General features: G+C 34.1%; 1 protein-coding gene across 5 annotated transcripts in view; it reads right to left on the minus strand.

Annotated features, from left to right (window-relative positions):
* Window positions 1–587: 587 nt before the first annotated feature.
* Window positions 588–23,658, minus strand: part of USP25 (ubiquitin specific peptidase 25) — a 166,678-nt gene continuing 143,607 nt past the window's right edge. For all 5 annotated transcript variants that reach the window (XM_088836114.1, XM_088836120.1, XM_055422304.2 and 2 more), the window contains 6 exons: window positions 16,793–16,971; window positions 14,930–15,008; window positions 11,418–11,497; window positions 6,939–7,062; window positions 1,501–1,696; window positions 588–1,194 (listed from right to left, as the gene is read on the minus strand). In XM_088836114.1, coding sequence (XP_088692240.1) covers window positions 1,022–1,194; window positions 1,501–1,696; window positions 6,939–7,062; window positions 11,418–11,497; window positions 14,930–15,008; window positions 16,793–16,971 — 831 coding nt within the window. In that variant the 3' untranslated portion in view covers window positions 588–1,021. The remainder of the gene's footprint in view (window positions 1,195–1,500; window positions 1,697–6,938; window positions 7,063–11,417; window positions 11,498–14,929; window positions 15,009–16,792; window positions 16,972–23,658) is intronic.

The raw sequence follows: 23,658 nt of genomic DNA on the forward strand, positions 1-23,658 counted from the left end.
TTCCATTTCACAGCATTGATTAGTAGAGAACAGTTTCAATTAAAGTAGTACACAATTTACAAAAATAGAATGATTATATAATGCAAACACCATCCTCCATTATGAAGAATGTGTGTGTGTGTGTGTATGTATGTGTGTATATATATATAATATATACATATACATAGTTCTTATAAGTTTCACTATTAAATAGCCCTTATTCAAATACTTTTTTTCTGATATCTCTTGAAATAATCATCTTGCTATATTATATGTAAATACATTAAAAAAAATTAAAGGTTAATCTAAGAAAAGGTTAACAGTTTCAGTGTGGTTGACTTAAATATCAGCTGCTCACTTCGGTTAAAACCTGATTTGAATTTAAAACAGGTTTAGGTGCCATGCTAAGTATCACAACTTAGTCAAAAATATAGATATAATATTTAAGTATCAAATACTCAGTAAATTTCTAATATGCTAACATTAGAGCAAAAATAAAAGTCTGTATTAATCTATTAATCACCCACAAACAATCCCCAGGAAAAAATTCATTTATATAACTAAAAAAATACACTAATATATAATATACCTGCTTACAAACACATAGGTAGCCATAAATAAAACTTTATTCTTTAATTTCATTTACAAGCTACCAAATATTATGTATTGTACACAGTGCTGAACACTTAAATGGCTATAGTCACGGAGGATCCATACTGAATGGAAAGCTGTAGATCAAGAAAAGATAAAAGCAAAGTAATACTGTAACAGAAAAGTGGCAAAAGCATGGTTTTGCCATAATAAAATCAATCGGATTGGTAATCATACATCAGTTCTGGTTAAAACAAAGTCTGAGCGCCATGCGATTCTCAGCTTTATTGTTTGCAGTCTGGCTAAAGTCTGCAGAGTCAATTTGTCTTTTGCAGTTATTAAAATAAAAGTTAAAAATTATAGCAGCAACAAGCAAACCCTGTGACAGGAAGGCAAGGGCTAAGAACTAAAAAAACGTTTATACAGTGTGTTCAGGGAGAGTATGTGCAGTTTATCTTCCATCAGCAGGAGTTCGACTGAGGGACAGCATGATTCGGGTAAATCGCTCACAGAGTTCATGTGTGGAGTAGGGAGGTAACTTCGGCGGCTCATGGAAACCTTTAATCTCTGTAGAACAATCGAGCAGCTTTGGCAGAAAATCTGTCAGCTTCTCTTGGAGATGTGCTGCAAATACAAACAATCAGATATAACTAAAAACTGACAGAAAAATTATCTTCAACAAGATTTATTAATTTAGAGTCCGCAGCTGATATTTTGTTTCAAAGCATGCAAAATCATTGCCATTTAGGAGGAGGAAGTAAAGCATGAATGGCAACAGCAGTATATACAGCTTAGTTTGTAAATAAGAAAAAAAAAAAAAATGTGACCATAACAATGTCACAGAATATAAAAATGATAATAACTAACATCTAATTCTAACAGCTTTTAATCCCCCAAACTCAGGAATCCACTAGCATTGTTTCAACTTACATTCCATTTCTTGTCCGAGATAGGAACACCATCGATTTCTCATATCTTCCACAGCAAGTATGTCTTTCTCTTCCATTTCATCCACCAATAACAGGGGCAAAAATGGGACAATAAATTCATTCATGATAATCAGACCATTGTTTACTTCTCTATCCTCTCCAGATTCAAACAGTTCTGCAGCTTGCTCATTTAATTTCTTAATGCAGAGAGAGAGAGAGAGAAAAAAAAAAAAGGTTTGTTTCCTTTTTCAGTTAAATAAAAATATCTCAGAATAATGAAGGCAACATAATAAGCATGTTTGCAAACAGTAATAGAACAAATGGAAGTCAGAAAAAGCAACCTTAGCTTATTGAGCGAGAAAACTTTCTTAGAATTAATTGTCCAGAGGTGAATTACCCCAATTCTAAAATATGATAAGCACTCAAAGTAATTTTAAAAGCAAAGAAATTCAGACTCCATACTAATTTTGAAAAACTCATCTTTTCCATAAATGTCAACTGAACAGGGACTATTATATTTCTTGATACAAAAATATAAAAGTAATCAATTAAATCATTCATTTCTTCAAAAACTTCTTACTCATTACATGCCATGTGCCAGAAACTGTTTTAGTTGCAGGGGCACCCAAATGATTAATAAGAAAACTCTCTGGGAGCTTACAATCAGTTACAATATAGGGATCAGTAAAATTTTCTCTGTAAAGGACAAGACAGGAAATATTTTAGGCTCTGAGGGCTATACAGTCTTTGTTGCAAAGACTTTAATATTGTTGCACCAAGACAGTCATATGTAAATGAATGGGCAGGCCTATGTTTCAGTAAAACTTCATTTATAAAAACAAGTGGCAGGTTGGAGCAGAGGCCAAGCATGCTGACATCTAATTAAACAGAAGAAAGAAATCCATGAGATAAGAAATACAGACATGGGAAACAGAAAAAAGATACAGGTAAAATAAGACTTAAAACATTTGTTTTAATCGGAGGATAATTGCTTTAACAATGTTGTGTATGTGACTCAGCTATAAGAATACACATATCCCCTCCGTCATGAGCCTCCCTCCCACCTGCGCATAAGATGTTTATGTCTGAAATCTCAAGTTTATACAATGAAGAGTATGATTTTTGAATAATCTTCATATTTTAAGAATAATTTAAATTATAAAAATCATATTATTTCTTAGGTTTATGACATTCTTGTGCAATTCTTGACTTTGTAGAGAGCTTATGCTAAAAGTCCAATTCAGCCACTAAGTAATTATCTAACAGTCAGCAAACAACTGATTTCCTATCTCCAGCTTCTTTATATGGGCATTGATTAAAAACCTTTTGAAACTGACCATATTAAGAATGGGCTTCCCTGGTGGCTCAGAGGTAAAGAATCTGCCTGCCAATGCAGGAGATGCAAGTTTGATTCCTGGGTCAGGAAGATCCCCTGGAGAAGGAAATGGCAACACACTCAAGTATTCTCTCCTGGAGAATTCCATGGACAGAGGAGCCCGGCAGGCTACAGTCCACGGGGTCACAAGAGTCAGACATGACTTAATGACTGAAGAACAACAAATTAAGAATACCATCCATGATGGACACAAACCATCAATAATTAGTCTTAAAATATACCCAAATGCAATAAAATCAGCTAAGAGAAAAATAACAAAATCACAAGCTTCTCCTGTTGCCATTCTAAAATTCTGAAGACACAACGCAGACTACAATTACTTATGACCAACCTAGATAGTATATTAAAAAGCAGAGACATTACTTTGCCTACAAAGGTCCGTCTAGTCAAGGCTATGGTTTTTCCCATGGTCATGTATGGATGTGAGAGTTGGACTGTGAAGAAAGCGGATCACCGAAGAATTGATGCTTTTGAACTGTGGTGCTGGAGAAGACTCTTGAGAGTCCCCTGTACTGCAAGGAGATCCAACCAGTCCATTCTAAAGATCAATCCTGGGTGTTCATTGGAAGGACTGATGCTAAAGCTGAAACTCCAATACTCTGGCCACCTCATGCGATGAGTTGACTCACTGGAAAAGACTCTGATGCTGGGAAAGGTTGAGGGCGGGAGGAGAAGGGGATGACAGAGAATGAGATGGCTGGATGGCATCACCGACTCGATGGACATGAGTTTGAGTGAACTCTGGGAGTTGGTGGTGGACAGGGAGGCCTGGCATGCTGTCATTCATGGGGTTGCAGAGAGTCGGACACGACTGAGCAACTGAACTGAACTGAACTGATGCAGTTCTACTGAAAGAAAACATTTCAGCAGTAAATCTATTGAAAGTCTTTTTAAAATGCATGTAAACCAAGAAACCTATATTGGCTCAAAAATGATATACTCTTGCATACCTTTATGCATTTTATAGAAAAAAAAAATGACTTAAGAGGTTCACAATCTATAGTCATGTTAATAGCTAAATGAAATCCAATAATAAAAAGTATAAATATGGATTTTGTGGTTTTGCACTTAAAGATAAGCAAAGTCAAGAAACATTAAAAAAATATTCCAGATATCCAGAAAGTAAACTGGTGGGGAAAAAGAACTGATGAAAATATTTAAGTTCATAACATCAATATTTCAGAACATACACAGTAAAAATACTTGAGGAAAAAATTTCAATGACCAAATGGAAAAAGACTTCATATTACAATGAATTATTTAACACTATGTACACCAAATATCTTTCCTTTTCTCCTTTGCTTTTCCCTTCTCTTCTTTTCACAGCTCTTTGTAGGGCCTTCTCAGACAGCCATTTTGCTTTTTTGCATTTCTTTTCCATGGGGATGGTCTTGGTCCCTGTCTCCTGTACAATGTCACGAACCTCTGTCCAGAGCTCATCAGGCACTCTATCTATCAGATCTAGTCCCTTAAATCTATTTCTCACTTCCACTGTGTAATCATTAGGGATTTGATTTAGGTCATATCTGAATGGTGTAATGGTTTTACCTACTTTCTTCAATTTAAGTCTGAATTTGACAATAAGGAGTTCATGATCTGAGCCACAGTCAGCTCCCGGTCTTGTTTTTACTAACTGTATACAGCTTCTCCATCTTTGGCTGCCAAGAATATAATCAATTTGATTTCGGTGTTGACCATCTGGTGATGTCCATGTGTAGAGTCTTCTCTTGTGTTGTTGGAAGAGGGTGTTTGCTATGACAAGTGCGTTCTCTTGACAAAACTCTATTAGCCTTTGCCCTGCTTCATTCTGTACTCCAAGGCTAAATTTGCCTGTTACTCCAAGTGTTTCTTGACTTCCTACTTTTGTATTCCAGTCCCCTATAATGAAAAGGACATCTTTTTTGGGTGTTAGTTCTAAAAGGTCTTGTAGGTCTTCATAGAACTGTTCAACTTTGGCTTCTTCAGCATTACTGGTTGGGGCATAGGCTTGGATTACTGTAATACTGAATGGTTTGCCTTGGAAACGAACAGAGATCATTCTGTCGTTTTTGAGATTGCATCCAAGTACTGTATTTCAGACTCTTTTGTTGACCATGATGGCTACTCCATTTCTTCTAAGGGATTCCTGCCCACAATAGTAGATAATGGTCATCTGAGTTAAATTCACCCATTCCAGTCCATTTTAGTTCACTGATTCCTAGAATGTCAACGTTCACTCTTACCTCTCCTGCTTGACCACTTCCAATTTGCCTTGATTCATGGACCTAACAGTCCAGGTTCCAATGCAATATTGCTCTTTACAGCATTGGACCTTGCTTCTATCACCAGTCACATCCACAACTGGGTATTGTTTTTGCTTTGGCTCCATCCCTTCATTCTTTCTGGAGTTATTTCTCCACTGATCTCCAGTAGCATACTGGGCACCAACCGACCTGGGGAGTTCCTCATTCAGTATCCTATCATTCTGCCTTTTCATACTGTTCATGGGGTTCTCAAGGCAAAAATACTGAAGTGGTTTGCCATTCCCTTCTCCAGCGGACCACAGTCTGTCAGACCTCGAGTTCCAGAAAAACACCTATTTCTCCTTTATTGACTATGCCAAAGCCTTTGACTGTGTGGATCACAATAAACTGTGGAAAATTCTGAAAGAGATGGGAATACCAGGCCACCTGACCCGCCTCTTAAGAAACCTATATGCAGGTCAGGAAGTAACAGTTAGAACTGGACATGGAACAACAGACTGGTTCCAAATAGGAAAAGGAGTACGTCAAGGCTGTATATTGTCACCTTGCTTATTTAACTTATATGCAGAGTACATCATGTGGAATGCTGGGCTGGAAGAAGCACAAGCCGGAATCAAGTTTTCCAGGAGAAATATCAATAACCTCAGATATGCAGATGACACCACCCTTATGGCAGAAAGTGAAGAGGAACTCAAAAGCCTCTTGATGAAAGTGAAAGAGGAGAGTGAAAAAGTTGACTTAAAGCTCAACATTCAGAAAACTAAGATCATGGCATCCGGCCCCATCACTTCATGGCAAATAGATGGTAAACAGTGGAAACAGTGTCAGACTTTATTTTTTGGGCTCCAAAATCACTGCGTATGCTGACTGCAGCCATGAAATTAAAAGATGCGTACTCCTTGGAAGGAAAGTTATGACCAACCTAGATAGTATATTAAAAAGCAGAGACATTACTTTGCCAACAAAGGTCCGTCTAGTCAAGGCAATGGTTTTTCCCGTGGTCATGTATGGATGTGAGAGTTGGACCGTGAAGAAAGCTGATCGCCGAAGAATTGATGCTTTTGAACTGTGGTGCTGGAGAAGACTCTTGAGAGTCCCTTGGACTGCAAGGAGATCCAACCAGTCCATTCTAAAGGAGATCAGTCCTGGGTGTTCATTGGAAGGACTGATGCTAAAGCTGAAACTCCAATACTTTGCCCACCTCATGTTAAGTGTCGACTCACTGGAAAAGACTCTGATGCTGGGAGGGATTGGGGGCAGGAGGACAAGGGGACGACAGAGAATGAGATGGCTGGATGGCATCACCGACTCGATGGACATGAGTTTGAGTGAACTCCGGGAGTTGGTGATGGACAGGGAGGCCTGGCATGCTGTGATTCATGGGGTCGCAAAGAGTAGGACACAACTGAGCGACTGAACTGATACGAAATATACTCTTTATAAAAACTCAGATAAATCTATACTTTTTCTGGAATAATAATAATGATAATTTATCATACCATTCAGCACCTCTTCTGTATCAAAAAAGGGAATGGCAGAATGAGAAGAAATCTAGATATAAAAATTTTCTGATCTCATTTTAAGAACATTTCTTATGTATCACCTGTAAAACTCTAGATTCTTAAAGAAGAAGGGATAAAGAATTGAGTGTATTCTCCCACCTCAAGGAAGTAGACCCAGAAGACAGACATCATCATGACAATTACCCCATCAGAATTTATAGTCATTTACATGAGTCTGAAAAATTGCCCAATTTAAAACAATATGATAGAGGAAACACACTCTGTGCCTTCAACTTACTAGTAAACATTCTCTTCTATAATGTGATATCAATTCTTCATCATGTCCTCTGTATAGGCCTTTGGACAGCAGTTCTTTGTTATTCTGATAAGCACAGATAAGGAATAGCAAGGAATCTATATAACTTAAAAAACAGAAGTACAGCATTAGTATTTTATTTTTGTAAAAGAAGGGCAACTACAATTACAAAACATTTTAAGTATATATTTAAATTTTGATTATCCAGATCAACATTAAAATAAAACATCTGATGATACATTGTATGCCTGAGAGTATCTCTGGAGCAATAGCCGCTTGTGAAGGTAGTAGACAGTTGTTTTAAAACTTAAACAAAGAAAAACCCAAAAACCAAAAAAAACTGAGCTAGGAAGTTAGAAAAACCTGGGAGAAAAAGGCCAAACTGATTAATTCAGAGAGTTCTTCTGTCTTCTTTGCTAATTCTTTCCATTTAAATTCAAAATTAACACTGAAGTGAAAGTCAACAGTCTACTTTTTTAGCAACACCATGACATTTTGTTTGAGGGACTGATCAGGTTACTTTGCTTACCACAAACATCCTTTGACTAATTAAATGACTATTTTTAGTCACTTTGTTTTTTTTTCCCTATGTGAGGGCACAGTTCCAGTCGTTGAGAAAAATTAACAGAGGGTAGAATATCCAAAGGAGCTGGGTGAAGTAGAAAGGGAAAAAAATGCTTCCAATCTGGGAAATCTACTGGGATACAAACAAACACTAACATAGAAGGCAGACAGAGTTAGGCCTTTGTTTAATATTTAATATTGCTATAACTCTAGACCTTATAAGTTCAAGCTAAGTTTTAAAAAGGGAATATGACACAAATATTTCAGTATTATATTTGTCTCTAAAATGATTATCCCTCCTCTAACACGCTGTAGGACAAATATATACAGTTTTATATCTGTATGGGCTTCCCTGGTGGCCCAGTGGTAAAGAATCTGCCTGCAATAAAGAGACACAGATTTGATCCCTGGGTCAGGAAGATCCCTTGTTGGAGGGCATGGCAACCCACTGCAGTATTCTTGCCTGGGGAATCCCATAGACAGAGGAGCCTGGTTGGCTAAAGTTCACGGTGTCGCAAAAGAGTCAGACTTGACTTAGGGACTAAAACAACAATATATCTATATAACCGAAATATGAAAGATGCTTTAAGATACTGCCTATGAGCCAATTTTTCTACTCATAGCATATCTTACAAATTTTGAAAAATGGAACATCCTAAAAAATGAAATGCTGTATAGAAACAATATTTTATAACTCTTTAAGTAATATTGCCCATCATTGTTACTGTTTGTAAATTTCAGGTGCTCAGACACAAGTCAACTATACAGTCCAAATGTTAAATGTAGAATTATGGGGAAATAATCATACTCATTCATGACAAATCAAATGACACATCTGAAACTACTTCATTAAACATATGTTCTTTTAAATATTTTTTGAAAACAGCTTTTCCCAGGGATTTGTTTTTGCTTAAGTATAGGGCATGAAATCTTATTTTGAAATAATATGGGTATAGTCTCAGCTAAAGCTTTTTATTAGAGCGTGACCATAGTATTAAATGCTGTCTTGTGCTACTAAGTTGAATTAATCTGTTGGCACATCTACGTTTCCTTTTACAGCCATTAAGTTCCCAGTTGAAAGGTCTCCCTGGAATGGCATCCATATCTGGCTTTCTAGACCTGAGTCACTGCTCTGAGAATAGCTCTGAAACCATGAACCTATTCCAATTTTCTAGTGAAGTACACAAAATGTTCCACATTTTATCAGCCTTTAAAGTGCTTCCATTTCAAGTAAATCAGAATAAAATTCAGCAGTCCAGTTACCAAAATCTAAGATAAAATAAGATTATGTAGCTTGGTAGATTCTCTTTAATTTTCATTTTTACTGCGGTAAAATTATGGCTCATAAAAACATGATTTCATTTCACTACTCAGAAATAACAATAGCCCATCCATTAATAAATATTCAATTTATGGCTTTCAAGTGCTATGTTTTCATTAAAAAAAAAAGCTTGACAGCATTTTTGAAACATCTTATATACTGCTAGTTATGGTAACCGCTACATCTGTGGTATAATTAACATTTCTTTTTACAAAATTCCATAAATATTACTTGCCTCAATAACTAATTTCCTAACTGATATTTCCAATTTAATAATGAACATCTGCATGCTAAGAATATTCATTTTACCAATAAGAATATATTTAAGATTAAGTAAATTATGAAATTTAAACACAATTTATTTAAAGTCCTTTAACAAATGCTAGCTCAGAAAAGCTAATGCAGAAGTGATGCAGAGAGCAAGGAAAAAAGTTTCATCTTCTTAGTTCTTACTGAGATAATGAATACACTTTGTCCTTTTCTTATTTCATTAAATAATATAAGAACACAGAGGCCTTTATTTCAATTTTTCCCTCCCTAGTCAGCTGTGTGACCTTGGCAGTTATTGTATCATTTTGGAGCCTAGTTTCTTTATCTGTTAAATGGAAAAGCCTTTTACACACTCTACTCTATGTAAGGGCATATTAATATTTTTCTTAGAAACCTTAAAGCAAATTATAATATTCCTATTAAAGAAATAAAATGTTGGCCAAAATATGATTTTATATAAGAGAGCTGCTGCTGCTGCTGAGTCACTTCAGTCGTATCCGACTCTGTGTGACCCCACAGACGGAAGCCCACCAGGCTCCACCGTCCCTGGGATTCTCCAGGCAAGAACGCTGGAGTGGGTTGCCATTTCCTTCTCCAATGTGTGAAAGTGAAAAGTGAAAGCGAAGTCGCTCATTCATGTCTGACTTGTAGCGACCCCATGGACTGCAGCCTACCAGGCTCCTCCATCCATGGGATTTTCCAGGCAAGAGTGCTGGAGTGGCTTGCCATTTTGATCAAAATATTTTCTACTTCAGCTGACCAAAGTGAATTATCTTAAAAGGACATAATCACTAGGACTTTAATAATTTGTCTCCAAGCATTAATATTACTTTTTACTTTTCTACTTTGATGTGTTAACCTTTAAGATTTTGATGGCATTGTGCTTGGTCCAATGAACAGATTGGCACTGTTCAATAGAACTTCCTGAAGTAATGGAAGTGGTATGTCTGTGCTGGCCAGAACAGCAGCCATTAGTCACATGTGACTACTGGACGTCTGAAACGTGGCTAGTATGACTGAGAAACTGAAAAGTTTTAAAAATTTTAATTAAATTAAATTGTCCTACATGGCTCGTGAGCCACCATCTTGTACAGCGTAGTTCTAGAAGTAATCCTCCGTGCTGGCATTTAAAAAAAATAGCATTACTACTTCTAGTGGAGGTAAAATACACAATAAAAAAGGAAAGGAAAAAAAAAGAAATCAATATCATTTTCACTTGGTGGCAATATTATAGTGCATTTTAAACAGGGCACTTAAAAAATCCTTAGTCAAGTAAATTAACATTAAAGGATATGAATTAAATACGTGGATAATAAATAAATGCAATTAGTTAATAATCTTAAGTGCTCAATAAAATCAATATGCAGCCTTTCTTCTCAGTAACAATAACAATTTGTTAAGTAGAAATTCCTTTAAAATTACCTGTAATTTGTATGAGAAGCAATCTAAAATATTTACAGCTGCAATATTTAGAAGACAAGAGATCAGTTTTCTAAAGACATATATTTTTAGAGTATGTAGAATTTCAGAAAAAGAGACACATTAGAAACATTCTCTAATTTGCAATCAAGATTAAACTCAGAAAGAACAGGTAAAAGGCTAGTGACAGAAGGTGGATGTTGGTGAATACAAAGAATTCCATTTGCTGGCTACCAGCTGCTTTGAAAGTGAACGAGAAAGTTGCTCAGTCATGTCTGACTCTTGTGACCCCATGGACTATAGTCCATGGAATTTTCCAGGGCAGAATACTGGAGTGGGTAGCCTTTTCCTTCTCCAGGGGATCTTCCCAACCCAGAGATCGAATCCAGGTCTCCTGCAGTGCAGGCGGATTCTTTACCAGCTGAGCCACAAGGGAAGCCCAAGAATACTGGAGTGAGTAGCCTATCCCGTCTTCAGAGGATCTTCCTGACCTGGGAATCGAACCAGGGTCTCCTGCATTGCAGGCGGATTCTTTACTAGATGATCCACAAGGGAAGCCCAGGGAAGGAAAACCAGCTGCTTTGGTCCCTAGCAAATCTAGGCTTCAATCTAATCCTATTTCATTCTGAACTTCAACTGTAGTGTCTGAGAGCTGATAAAAATCAATGACAATAATGCTAACTCTACAAACTTAATTTCAAATGGAAAATATATTGTATATGGGGTATATGGGAATTCGTATTTGCAATTGTAAATTTAAGACAGTTATAAAATAAAGCTTATTGAAAATATATATTGTGAATAAAATCTTTTCAAGAGATGAGGTCACATCTGAATAGAATACAAGAATTAAGCTTTTCTTATCATGTGTGTCCATTTTGCCTTACCTTTCTCTTTGAAAATTTTCTAGCCCAATAATGAGATACATCGTTGTTTCCCTGAATTTTCTATAATCCTGATGCCACTCCTGTAGGTGAAAAAATATTACAAGTATATAGATATTAAAACTACAATGAAAACTACTTATAAATACATTTTATGATAACTACTTGAACAGAAGCAAACAGTTCAAAATTGAAGATAAACTAGACCTAAATCAAGACTTCAATTTTTTACATACAAACCTGTCAGTGTAAAAATAAAGGTAAAAATTGTAGACACTGATGAGAGAAATTAAACAATCTCAGAAGATAGCAGAAATAAAAGGCAAGATAACCAATAGGTAGGCCATTTGTCTCTCAAAAATTCTTCAGTGTAAAAGTTTATTAAGATATTATCAGAGAATATTTGGGGTGCATATATCTTTTCAAATTTCTGTTTTCAATTTTTTCCAGACATATACTCAGGAAAGAATTGCTGGATTATTTTCAATTTTTTGAGGAACCTCTACAATGTTACCCATGGGGAGAGGAAAAGGAGGAGGAGCACAGTACAAGTACAGAATTAGATAATGTAAAGTATGTACAAGATAGATAAGCAACAAGGACATATTGTACAGCACAGGGAATTATAGCTATTATCTTGTAATACCTTTTAATAGAGTACTATCTGTAAATGTACTGAACGACTATGCTGTGTACACCTGAAACTAACAAAATGTAAAGCAATACTACACATTAAACGTAAAAGGCAAATGAAGCTAACTAATAGGAATCAAAGCTTGAAGACTGTTATTTGAAAGAGTTTTAAGGAACTGAAAGAAAAATAAAAAACGTTGCAATAAATTTGACCTTTTAATTTTGCAAAATTTGTGAAAAATTTTAAATGTGGTTGCCAAGCAGTCTTTTCAACTGAGATATGGTGAAAAAGAAGCATTTTACAGCCCCTCTCCGAAACACCCACAATTACTGAGCATGTCATATAACAAAATAATTCAGAACTCACAATCTACAATTCTAGAAAACAATGTTTTAAAAAAAAAAAATCAAGATTTTTTTACTTAATAAAAATTGATTCAAGGAAAATCATAACTAAAATTCAATATAGGATTAACCTAAAAGAGATAGTGATGATAAAAGTATGAAAGCTTTTATACATACGTTATTGTAAATAAATGAAAGTAAGACACATATAGGCCAGTTACTAGCCAACTATTGATATACTCTCCTTGAATATAAATCATTTTAATTTAAAAAGGTAAACTTTTCATACTATTGAAAGTGACAATGTTAGTCACTCAGTCCTGTCTAACTCTTTGCAACTCCACGGAGTGTAACCCACCAGGCTTCTCTGTCCATGGAATTCTCCAGGCAAGAATACTGGAGTGGGTTGCCATTTCCTTCTCCAGGGATCTTCCTGACCCAGATATCAAATCCGGATCTCCTGCATTGCAGGCAGATTTCTTTACTAACTGAGCCACCAGGGATAGAAGACATTAATAACAAATAAAGGTAAAATTTATCTTTAAGCATAAAGTTAGCTTTGCTGGGGGAAGTATTCAAATTGCCATTCTGTTATCATTAGATTCACCTTAGAATTTTTCAGTAGGTAAACAACTTCTTTAAAGGGTTAGACAATAAATACTTTAGGCTTCACAGGCCATGCAGTCTCTGTTGTAGTTAACTCAACTCTGCGGTTGTAGTGTGGAAGTGCTTATATTCAATATCTAAACAAATGGCTTGTGTTCCAATAAAACTTTACTTATAAAAGCAGGTGATGAGCTGCTGGATTTGGTTTGCAGGCCAAGGATTACTGACGTGTGACTCAGAGCAAGACAAAGATACGTGGGATATACAAAATCCAAAAACATGTCATGTAAATACCTGTAAGATTTAATGGCTCTGCAATTAGAAAAAATATGAGAAATTGTTAGAATAAAAATATGCAGAATCCAAACTGCTGAAGGGACTGCAGAAGCAAATAACAATTAAAATCAAGTCCCATGTAACTTGAACCTTAGAGACAAGGGCAGAATTAGCAACCAATTTGCCTGTATCTCCGGCATGTATTATGTGTCCATATTTTTTGTGATTATGTTCCCAGATTTTCTATTTTGCCTTATAATTCAAATTTATCCATTCTTATGATAATATTACTATAAAGTATAAAAGTTAAGATAGTTTATATTGATTTCAAGTGAAAATAGCCTTCCTACCTTGTTCTATAAGAATGCTGAGACTAGAATGTTTGCATTTCCATAAAATTTTTGAATCAGCTTATTAAGCTCCATAAAACAACTTGCTAGAAGTTTGTTAGAAACTGAATGGTTTCAATAAACCATTCTGTGGAAAACTGACATCTTTACAACACCAAGTTTTCCAAACACAATACATACATCCATTTACTTAGGTCTTCTTTATAACATCTCCTAAAATTATGCACATCTTTTATTAAATTTGATTTCAGGTACACCGTCATTATGGATATTATCTAAAATGGTGTCATTTTAAAGAATTTCTCTCTGAATATTTGCTACTGGTATAAAGAAATAAAACCGATATTTGACATAGATTTGTATTTTACAAAGCTCTCTTATTATCTTTATTTATCGCCAATAATCTGTAGATTTTTCCTTTCTATATATAAAACATCTGCAAATAACGAGAGCTTTGCTTCTTCTTTTGCAATCTCTTACTTTTTGCTTTACTTTTATTGCCTTACTGTACTGCTTAAATGTCCAGTACAGTGTTGAATAGAACTGCCATATGTCCCTGTCTTTTTCTTGATCACAATGGGTAAGTTTTCAATGTTCAGATTTCAATATGATTTTTATGGTAATTCTGCTAGTTTTTGTTTTTCAAGACACTCTTCAGTAGACTAGTTACCTTGTATTCCATGTGAGCTAAGAGTTTTGATCAAAAACGAATGTTTTTTCTGTATCCTTCCTTTTATCTGTTAAATGTAGTGAATTATACTAATTGTTTAAGGGAATATAAAGTAATCAGGTTTGCAAATGTGTCCGATCACTGATAATCAAAGGCACTCATGAATGCAAATTAAAATTTATTCATGTAAAAATTTTTGGAAAAACAATGTAGGTAGTTAAACTTAAAAATTTGACAAAATACTAGGTGTTTGAATTGGTAACTTAATTTTAAAGCCAAAGTTAACACAAAGAGAATTTTATGCACAGAAACTACCACAAGCACAATACAAACACTCACAGGCGTGCTCTCTCTCACACAACACTGTCCAATAATGACAAATACATAGGGCATGCAATGACTGAAACCAATGTTTAACTTCCCCTCAAAATATATATATGAAGCAAAGAAAATGGATAGCATGGCTGTAGGTTCTGCTAGCCAAGTTGTGACATGAAGCTATGATAACCTCAGGCAGGTTACTTCACCCCTTCATGATGAATATTCTCATGTGATTATTGGCTATGCTGAAATGAAAGATTACTGAACTAAAGAATTCCTCAACCTACAGTTCAACCTCCCAAAAGGCACATTACCTCATACTCCTCCATGTTTACTTCTTCAGGTTTTATCATTTCAATTTTGGCTTGAGCAACTTTCATTATGTTGTGACACCTTCAAATAAAAGAAAAAATATTTCTAAATCAAAAGCAAAATCCATAAAAACTTAAAAAACATGTTTTACGCAAAATTAAACTACCCAGCACATATGAAAATGAAATCCACTCACTGTGAAATATTTTTGAGGAAACAAATTTCAAATAACTTAAGTGAAAAATGTGGTTTTTTGGACAATACTGGATATTTACTAAGTATATAAAGAAGACAGAAGCAATAATTCTAATTCACCATGTTATATTTACACATGAATTTAACATTATGTTCTATTAAACATGACAAAAGAAAGTTTTAAAAAATTGATAAAGCATCTCTATTAAGCAAACTCCAGAGACATGAAATCTCACTTCCCCCAAATAATATTATTCATAAATAGTAAAAAGATATCCAAAATGTCCCTATCCTTTCAGATAGGAATGGCAATATTTCAACAGATTTTATGATCAGAATCACTGCTAAAGAAATCTCCCCAAGTATATTTATAGTTATAACATACAGTTTACTCTGTATTTCAAGCACAAGAGAAATTAGATTTCTCAAAACAAACTATTTTTACTTGCCAGGGCTACTAACTGCAGAAGATTGAAAAGTCAATGTGAGTACTTCATAAATATCTTCCCCAAATTCAATAGCATATACTCATTGGAACACAGTACACTAACAGCCCAGATAAAAGAGGGTCAAAATTTCTGATTTCTTCAGTTATATTTAACAAAATAAGTAATGTCAACAATATTACTAATAAAAAGTCATAGCCAATACTTACTATTTACCAGATAATGCTCAAAACCATTTACCTGCATTGAAACCTTAATCCTAAATTTCACAGCAGACACATGATGAGGCAGAAATTAATCCTAGATGCTTTGTTTTCCATCACACTCTTCTCTACTACACATATTTTGAATTCAGTATTTTTGAGACATTCATGAAAGGATAATCATTTACTTCAGAATTAAAATGTGTTTACCATGAACTCCAAGATAGCATAGATGTTTCTGCATTTTAAAACTCTTCAATACTTTGGGTGTTTACCTGAGGGCTGAATTTTTTTTTTAATAGTATTTATTCTAACTAGATTAAATTTTAATTTTTAACATTAGTAAACGGTTTTATAGGAACTTCTAAGAAAAAACTTTTTGGTAAACCAAAATTCATTTAACCATTCTAAGCCTTCTCTTTAAGTCAGAATATGTTTAACTACTTGGTGTATATTGATTAATTACTTTCCCCAATTGTTCTCAAACAAGGATGATTTTTCTCCCACTGGGGACATCTGGCAGTAACTGGAGACATTTTGGGTCGTCACCACTTGAGGGGTACCACTGGCATTTAATAGGTAGAGGCCAGCAGCATTACTAAATATCTTACAAATTAAAGGATAGCTCTCACCCCTAAAAGAAAAAAATTATCTGGCCCAAAATATCCATAGTGCAGAGGTTCAGAAATTCTTTATTTCTCTGAAATTTTTAGTCCCCAAAGGCCAGTAAAAATTATACTCTTCTGTGTATCTTTCTATTGTTTATCTCAGTACCTTGATTCACAATTAAAATGTAACAAAATGATCTAAATTATTTTGGGGTTACACTTTTAAAAGTCATGATTATAAATAACAAATTACAAAGCAACTGAATTAACTGAAGTCAAATTTTGTGCTGAACTTACTGAAATATGTCTATGTGTAAAATACATATTCAAAAATTGCACTTGGAGTTATAAAAACAACATGGGCAATTTGAGCACGTGAGTAAAATACTTAACATTTTGTATTTTCAAATTACCTTTCATCAAAACTCAAATTTCTATCTGCAAATTGTTCTAGCAATGTTTTCTCAATGATTTTCTTTGGAGCCTGATTCTGGATAAAGTAGACTATTACATGATGTAAACGATAGTCTGTTTCTGGTGGGGTATCTTCTTGGGCCAATTTAACCAACCTTGAATATTCCAACTTAATTGCCTAGAAAATACAACAAAATGCCAATCTGAGTTAATTATAATAATTCACATCCTTCAATATTATAATTATCCTTATATTCAAATATGTTTTCCTTTTAAAATATTACAAAAAATGTAGTAGTATATCTAAGAACACTGTCAAATGTTCCAAAGTTTAAATACATCTAAGCTTACCATGAATTATTTTGCAAAACTTATCAGAGTTTGGTCAAAGTCTATTCAGAGGCATCAGAAGACTAAGATACTTGGTATATCTCCTAATCGATGCTCCATTTGAAGGACACCTCTAATATCTAAAATTCTGGGGCTGAGCTGTAGGTCCCTACAATATTCGTATCTGAAAGAAAATGGCTGGCTCTTAAATGGATGATAATAATACCATCACAATTAACTTTAACTGTAGAGCTTACAAATAAGGGATGAAAAAGTAAGCCTTTTTTTTCACCATAAATTTTTGTTTAAAAAATATTTGAATTTTACCAGTGTAATGTTTATCAATGAACACTATTACTACCTTGATACTGAGCTTACCTTTTCTTTATTTGCAACTACTATTGTGAGGAATAATAAATACTAATGTGTGTTCCCACACATAAGCAAATGATTTGAAAAATATTTGCTCAGAGAAATATGTATAGAGATACATCAAGTAGTGCCATATGTAATAAGCCCATATAATTAAAGGTAACACTTTAATTAAAATATTTACTTATATTAGATATCATATCTAAATTATTTCCTACTAACCATAAGACATTTGGAGCTACATGCAAAATATGTTACAAAAGTCCATTCTATTGGAAATGGTTTTTTTGCATGTGTTTCCTAAGCAATTCTTGGCCATCCAGACACTATCACCTATTTGGCTGTATTTTACAGAAGTGAGAAAATGTACCTGAAAAACAGTAAATGGAACATTCTAGTTATATGTTTTTAAACTTCATTAAGGGGGACTAATAATTCCTTTCTATACAGACTAGCATTATAAATAGAATAAGACAATTACTCTATAGCTAAAATAAATTATTCCAACTTTATTTTAGACATACATATGCCATTCTGAAGTTTTACTACTGTGCTAAAAGCAGCCATGAAAATTAACTATATTTGTCATGTAAGGCTATCATGACTCACTTAACTGCATAATTTGCTTACAAACTCTTTAATCTTTCCAATTTGAAATTTAAAAATTTCCCAATTTAAAAAAAGGCACATGGTCATTTAATAACTACACTATACTGAATTTGAGAGTAAGTGTAAAAAAAAAAGTAATTGTTTTTCCTCGTAGGGCCCTTTAGACAATGATTGCCATAGGCTATCAGAAGGTTTTTGTGTATTTAAATATTTCAGATGTCATCCTTTTGGCTCAACTGGTATGACCAAAATAAAATTCTCTCTCAAATAATAATATAAGTTTAGATTATAAGGCATTATAATACTAAATGATTATCCATTCTCCTACCACCCTTCAAAATGCAGGCTGTGATTTTTTTTTTTTTTTATAAATAGTAAACAGATTTCTATTAGAGAGTTAGATTATCTGTCAGCTTTAAGATGATGTTTACCTCTTGATTTTGCTCTACTTAGATTCTCCTAATTATAATGAGTAAAGGCCAAACTCACAATTTATAGGTGTTTTATTAAACCAGTAGATGTAGAAACGCACTTCTAAATTTATAGAGCAATTTTTCAAACACCAAAATACTAAATTCTATTAGCATAAATTATCAATGAATGTTTTTTGTTTATCAACTTCCTTCTCAAAAAGTTTTCTGACTTTTAAAATATACCGCATCATATATATTCCTTCACATTTTCAATGAGGTGTTCCACGCTGGTATATTCAGGAGATCTCTACACAATTTACAGTTAACATTTAACGGGGTCCTGCTAATCAGGCTCAATGTTACCTATTAGGTCTTATTTCCTGTTACTCCTCTATTTAGATCAAGCTCTAGTCCTCACAAATGCACAACTTTGTGTCTTCAGTTCTCTACTTGGATGATGTCCTTGACCATCTCCCATCAAGCCACACATGATCCATTCAATGAGACTGGTTAAAATTTGCTTTTTGAAATCTTCTTCCAAACGATTTCTAGTTTGACTTTTTTCTACTTTTCTGAATCATATGATAAAACATACTCTACATATATTACTTTTTATAGAAGTTACATCTGGGCTTCCCTTGTGGTTCAGCTGGTAAAGAATCCTCCTGTAAGGCGGGAGACCTGGGTTTGATCCCTGGGTTTGGAAGATCCCCTGAAGAAGGGAAAGGCTACCCACTCCAGCATTTGGGCCTGGAGAATTCCATGGACTTTATAGTCCATGGGGTCGCAAAGAGTCGGACACAACTGAGCGACTTCCATTTTCACAGACTATTTAAAATACCAAATATACAAATATATAGTATACTCGGAGGCAGTAAGATCTAAGGCAGGATCAGCTAGAGTAAAATTCAGAAAGCTAAAATATCATTTTATTTTAAAAATTGATAGTGTACTAAGAGATACAGAAAACATACTTCAAATTCCAGAGGATCAGAATCATATTAGGTTATAGTCTTTGACTGTATGTTATATACACAGGAATTAAAGGTAACTCCCAAACTAAACACTTAGGAATTTAAAAGTATTCATTCTTCTATAAACTATTCCTGGACCAAAGGAATCAAAATTATAATAATACTGAGAATATGAAATCTCAAAACCTAAAGGACACAGCCAGATTGGTACAAGGGAAATTCCAACTTAAGCAATATAAAATAACGTTTATTTCAAGAAGCTAGGAAAAGAAAATAAACCAAAATAAAGTAGAAGAAAGAAAATAATGTGGCAATTAGATAAAGACCACAAAAGGCTTTTTCTTTCAAAAAATCTGAATAGAAGACCAAAAAATGGGAGAAAAACATTAGAAATCAGGAAGGTGGTAATACCAAAAATACAGGAAAAAGTTTTAAAATTTATAAAAGAATAATACATATAACTTTATGCCAATAAACTATAACATCTTTATTAAACAGATGATCATCTAGGAAAATATGTTCCCAGAATTACTTTACAAAGCAGAAAAACTGAAGAGACCCAGCAAAACCACAGATAACTGAAAACGCTGCCTATAATCTATACCCAATAAAGGAATTAGGCTCATTTTGTATTAGAGTTGTGTTGTTATAGCAAATCTTCAAAGACCCGATGACTTCTATATCTAAACTGCTCTGAACATAAAAAAGGGGGAAAATTTCTTTACTATTACATAAAACTAGTATAATCTGAATATCAAAAATTGACAAATATTTTTTAAAAGGTTAATTTTGCATATGAACATAGATGTCCAGACTGACATCTAATTTTGATAAACTTCCTTGTATACATAAAGAAAATACACTGTTGTTGGTTACTGTTGGTGGGAATGCAAACTAGTACAGCCACTATGGAGAACAGTGTTGAGATTCCTCAAAAAACTGGAAATAGAACTGCCATATGATCCAGCAATCGCACTCCTGGGCATACACACCGAGGAAACCAGAATTGAAAGAGACACATGTACTCCAATGTTCATCGCAGCACTGTTTATAATAGCCAGGACATGGAAGCAACCCAGATGTCCATCTGCAGGCGAATGGATAAGAAAGCTTTGGTACATATACACAATGGAGTATTATTCAGCCATTAAAAAGAATGTATTTGAACCAGTTCTAATGAGGTGGATGAAACTGGAGCCTATTATACAGAGTGAAGTAAGCCAGAAAGAAAAACACCAATACAATATACTAACGCATATATATGGAATTTAGAAAGATGCAAATGATAATCCTGTATACGAGACAGCAAAAGAGACACAGATGTATAGAACAGTCTTTGGGACTCTGTGGGAGAGGGTGAAGGTGGGATGGTTTGGTAGAATGCCATTGAAACATGTATATTATCATATGTGAAATGAATCGCCAGTTCAGGGTCGATGCATGTTATAGGATGCTTGGGGCTGGTATGCGGGGATGACCCAGAGGGAGGATAAGGGGAGGAGGGAGGAGGGTTCGGGAGGGGGAAATCATGTACACCCGGGGCAGATTCATGTCAATGTATGGCAAAACCAACCAATATAATATTGTAAAACAATTAGCCTCCAATAAAAATAAAAAAAAAAAAAAAAGAAAATATAAGAAGAGAGAGTGTTTACAATGATTTAAAAAAAAAAAAGATAGATCAATGCTAAGATCCTTCCTTTGCAAGAATTAAGCATTAAGAAGAAATTTGTGTAGAACCTCTAATAGATGCATTGAAAAAAAAATGCCTAAATTCCAATATCAATCAGTATAAAATAAACCTTTAACTGTAAATTTAAGAAACTGTCTTTATTTTTAAATGTATAAGAGAGGAGCTATTAAAAACCAACACTACACATCCTATTTAATAATAAAACACTACAAACATTCACATTAAACTCAGGAAATAGGCAAAGGTGTTTATCACCATTATTTTATTATTTAACTATATTCTGAAAGCCTGAATATATTTCAGAAATGAAACAAGAAAAAAGTATAACAAAAATTATCCTGGTAAAGAGATAACTAGGGCTTCCCTGGTGTCTCAGTGGTAAAGAATCTGCCCACCAATGCAAGAGACAGGGATTAAATGATCCCTGGGTCAAGAAGATTCCCTACAGTAGGAAACAACAATTCACTCCAGTATTCTTGCCTGGGGAATCTCATGGACAGAGGAGCCTGGCAGGCTACACTCCACAGGTTTCACAAAAGAGTCAGACAGGACTTAGTGACTAAACAACAACAAATGAGATAATTACTAGGAGGCAGTTAACTGAAATAATCAAGAGAATCCACTGGAAAATTACTAGAAAAAATAAAGTAATAAAGTAATTTGATACTATATGAATCAATACAAGTAATTAGCTTTCCTACAAGATACTCTACCAATAATTTGTTATTGAGGATAAATAACTCAATTCACAGAAACAACTTCTACACATCTAAGGTTAGATTAAAAAAGAAGGTATAAGACCATGCTGAAGTAAAATAATAAAACCTTACTTAAGGACCTAAGAGAGGGCCAGAAAAGTGAAGAGGCGTATCTTGTTCCTTTCTGAGAAGACTCAAAATACTGAGAAATATAATTATCCACCTCACTGTACTAATATGAGGTACAATCAAATTCTGAAAGGATTTGAGAATATAGGTGGCAATTAAAAATTATCAAGGCAGAAAAAAACGAAACCTGACAAACTTTCCATTTATAAAATTAAAAGGTGCTTCTCCTACAAAAGATGAAAATATATTACAAATGGTACATAATGTAAATAGGTATAATGCTCAAAAAGAGACAAATCATCAATGGAATAGGGAGACCCAAAAGAACCCACTTATAGAAGATGCTTAATACTATATGATAAAGGTAGTATTTTAAGTCTGTGTGCGAAGAATGCATTAGTCAACATGACATAAATCATATTATGTTTGGACTATCCAGATATTTCTCTATTTGGAAAAAACTGAAATCTTATCTGGGATTCAAGCAAACAAAAAAAAGTGACAGAATTAAAGATAAGAATAATTTTGGAAGAGATCATATACTCTCAAATCCATAAAGGAAATATTGCTATATTTTATAAGATAAAAAAAATAGGTACAGTTAAGATACCACAAAATATAATTCACAAATTTATAGATGATTCAAATTTCTTAGCGGATCAAATGCTCATTTAACTTAAATGGGGAAAAAACCCTCCATAAAATGTAGAAAAATGGATAGTCAATGAACATAAGAAATACCAAACGGCAAAAAATTTCAGAAAGATACTAAGTCTCACTAAAGATCAGACACATAAAATAATGTTATTAGCCTTTTCATATCATTTCGTCAGCTAATGAACAACAAAAGTACAGACTAGTATAAATATTTGAAGCCAACTTAAAAGTATTTTCATTCATTTATTTTATTAATTGAAATATATTTATTTAAATTAAAAAGTGAGTTAAAATTCATAAATATTTTGACTGGGCAAATCTACTAAGTTATGTTCACTGAATTTTCGATAATATATTTAGGTTGGTGCAAAAGTAATTATGGTTTTAGATCTTGAATTTTAAGTCATTATAACTAGGCTCAAACACATCTTTTATAAAACAAAATAGGAACCATTACAATCAACACATTTTTGCTAATGAGAAATGTTTGTTTACTCCTGCAGGATAAAAATCTGTGCTTCAGCATTCCACAAACTCTTGGAAGCATGCTGGTTGTGGAAGCGTTTTCCCTTCATAAAGTTATTGAGATGCTTGAAGAAGCACCAGTTGGCAAGAGTTGGCAAAACTTTGTAGCCCAATTCATTCAACTTCTGAAGTGTTGGCTGTGCATGACATGAGGTTGTCATGGAGAAGAACTGGACCCCTTCTACTGATCAATGTGGTCTACAGGCGTTGCAGTTTTTGGTGTATCTCATTAATTTGCTGAGCATTCTTCTCAGATGTAATGGTTTCACCAGGATTCAGAAAGTTGAGGTGAATCACAGCAGCAGCAGACCACCAAACAGTGACCATGACCTTTTATTTATTCAAGTATGGCTTTGGGGAGTGTTTTGGAGCTGCTTCTCAGTCCAGCCACAGAGCTGGTCATTGCAGTTGTCTTATAAAATCCACTTTTCATCACACATCACAAAATGATTAGAAATGGTTCAT

The sequence above is a fragment of the Moschus berezovskii genome, chromosome 1, assembly GCF_049115385.1.
Source record: "Moschus berezovskii isolate FMDL1 chromosome 1, NW_MosBer_1.0, whole genome shotgun sequence".
In the NCBI taxonomy this organism is placed as follows: domain Eukaryota; kingdom Metazoa; phylum Chordata; class Mammalia; order Artiodactyla; family Moschidae; genus Moschus; species Moschus berezovskii.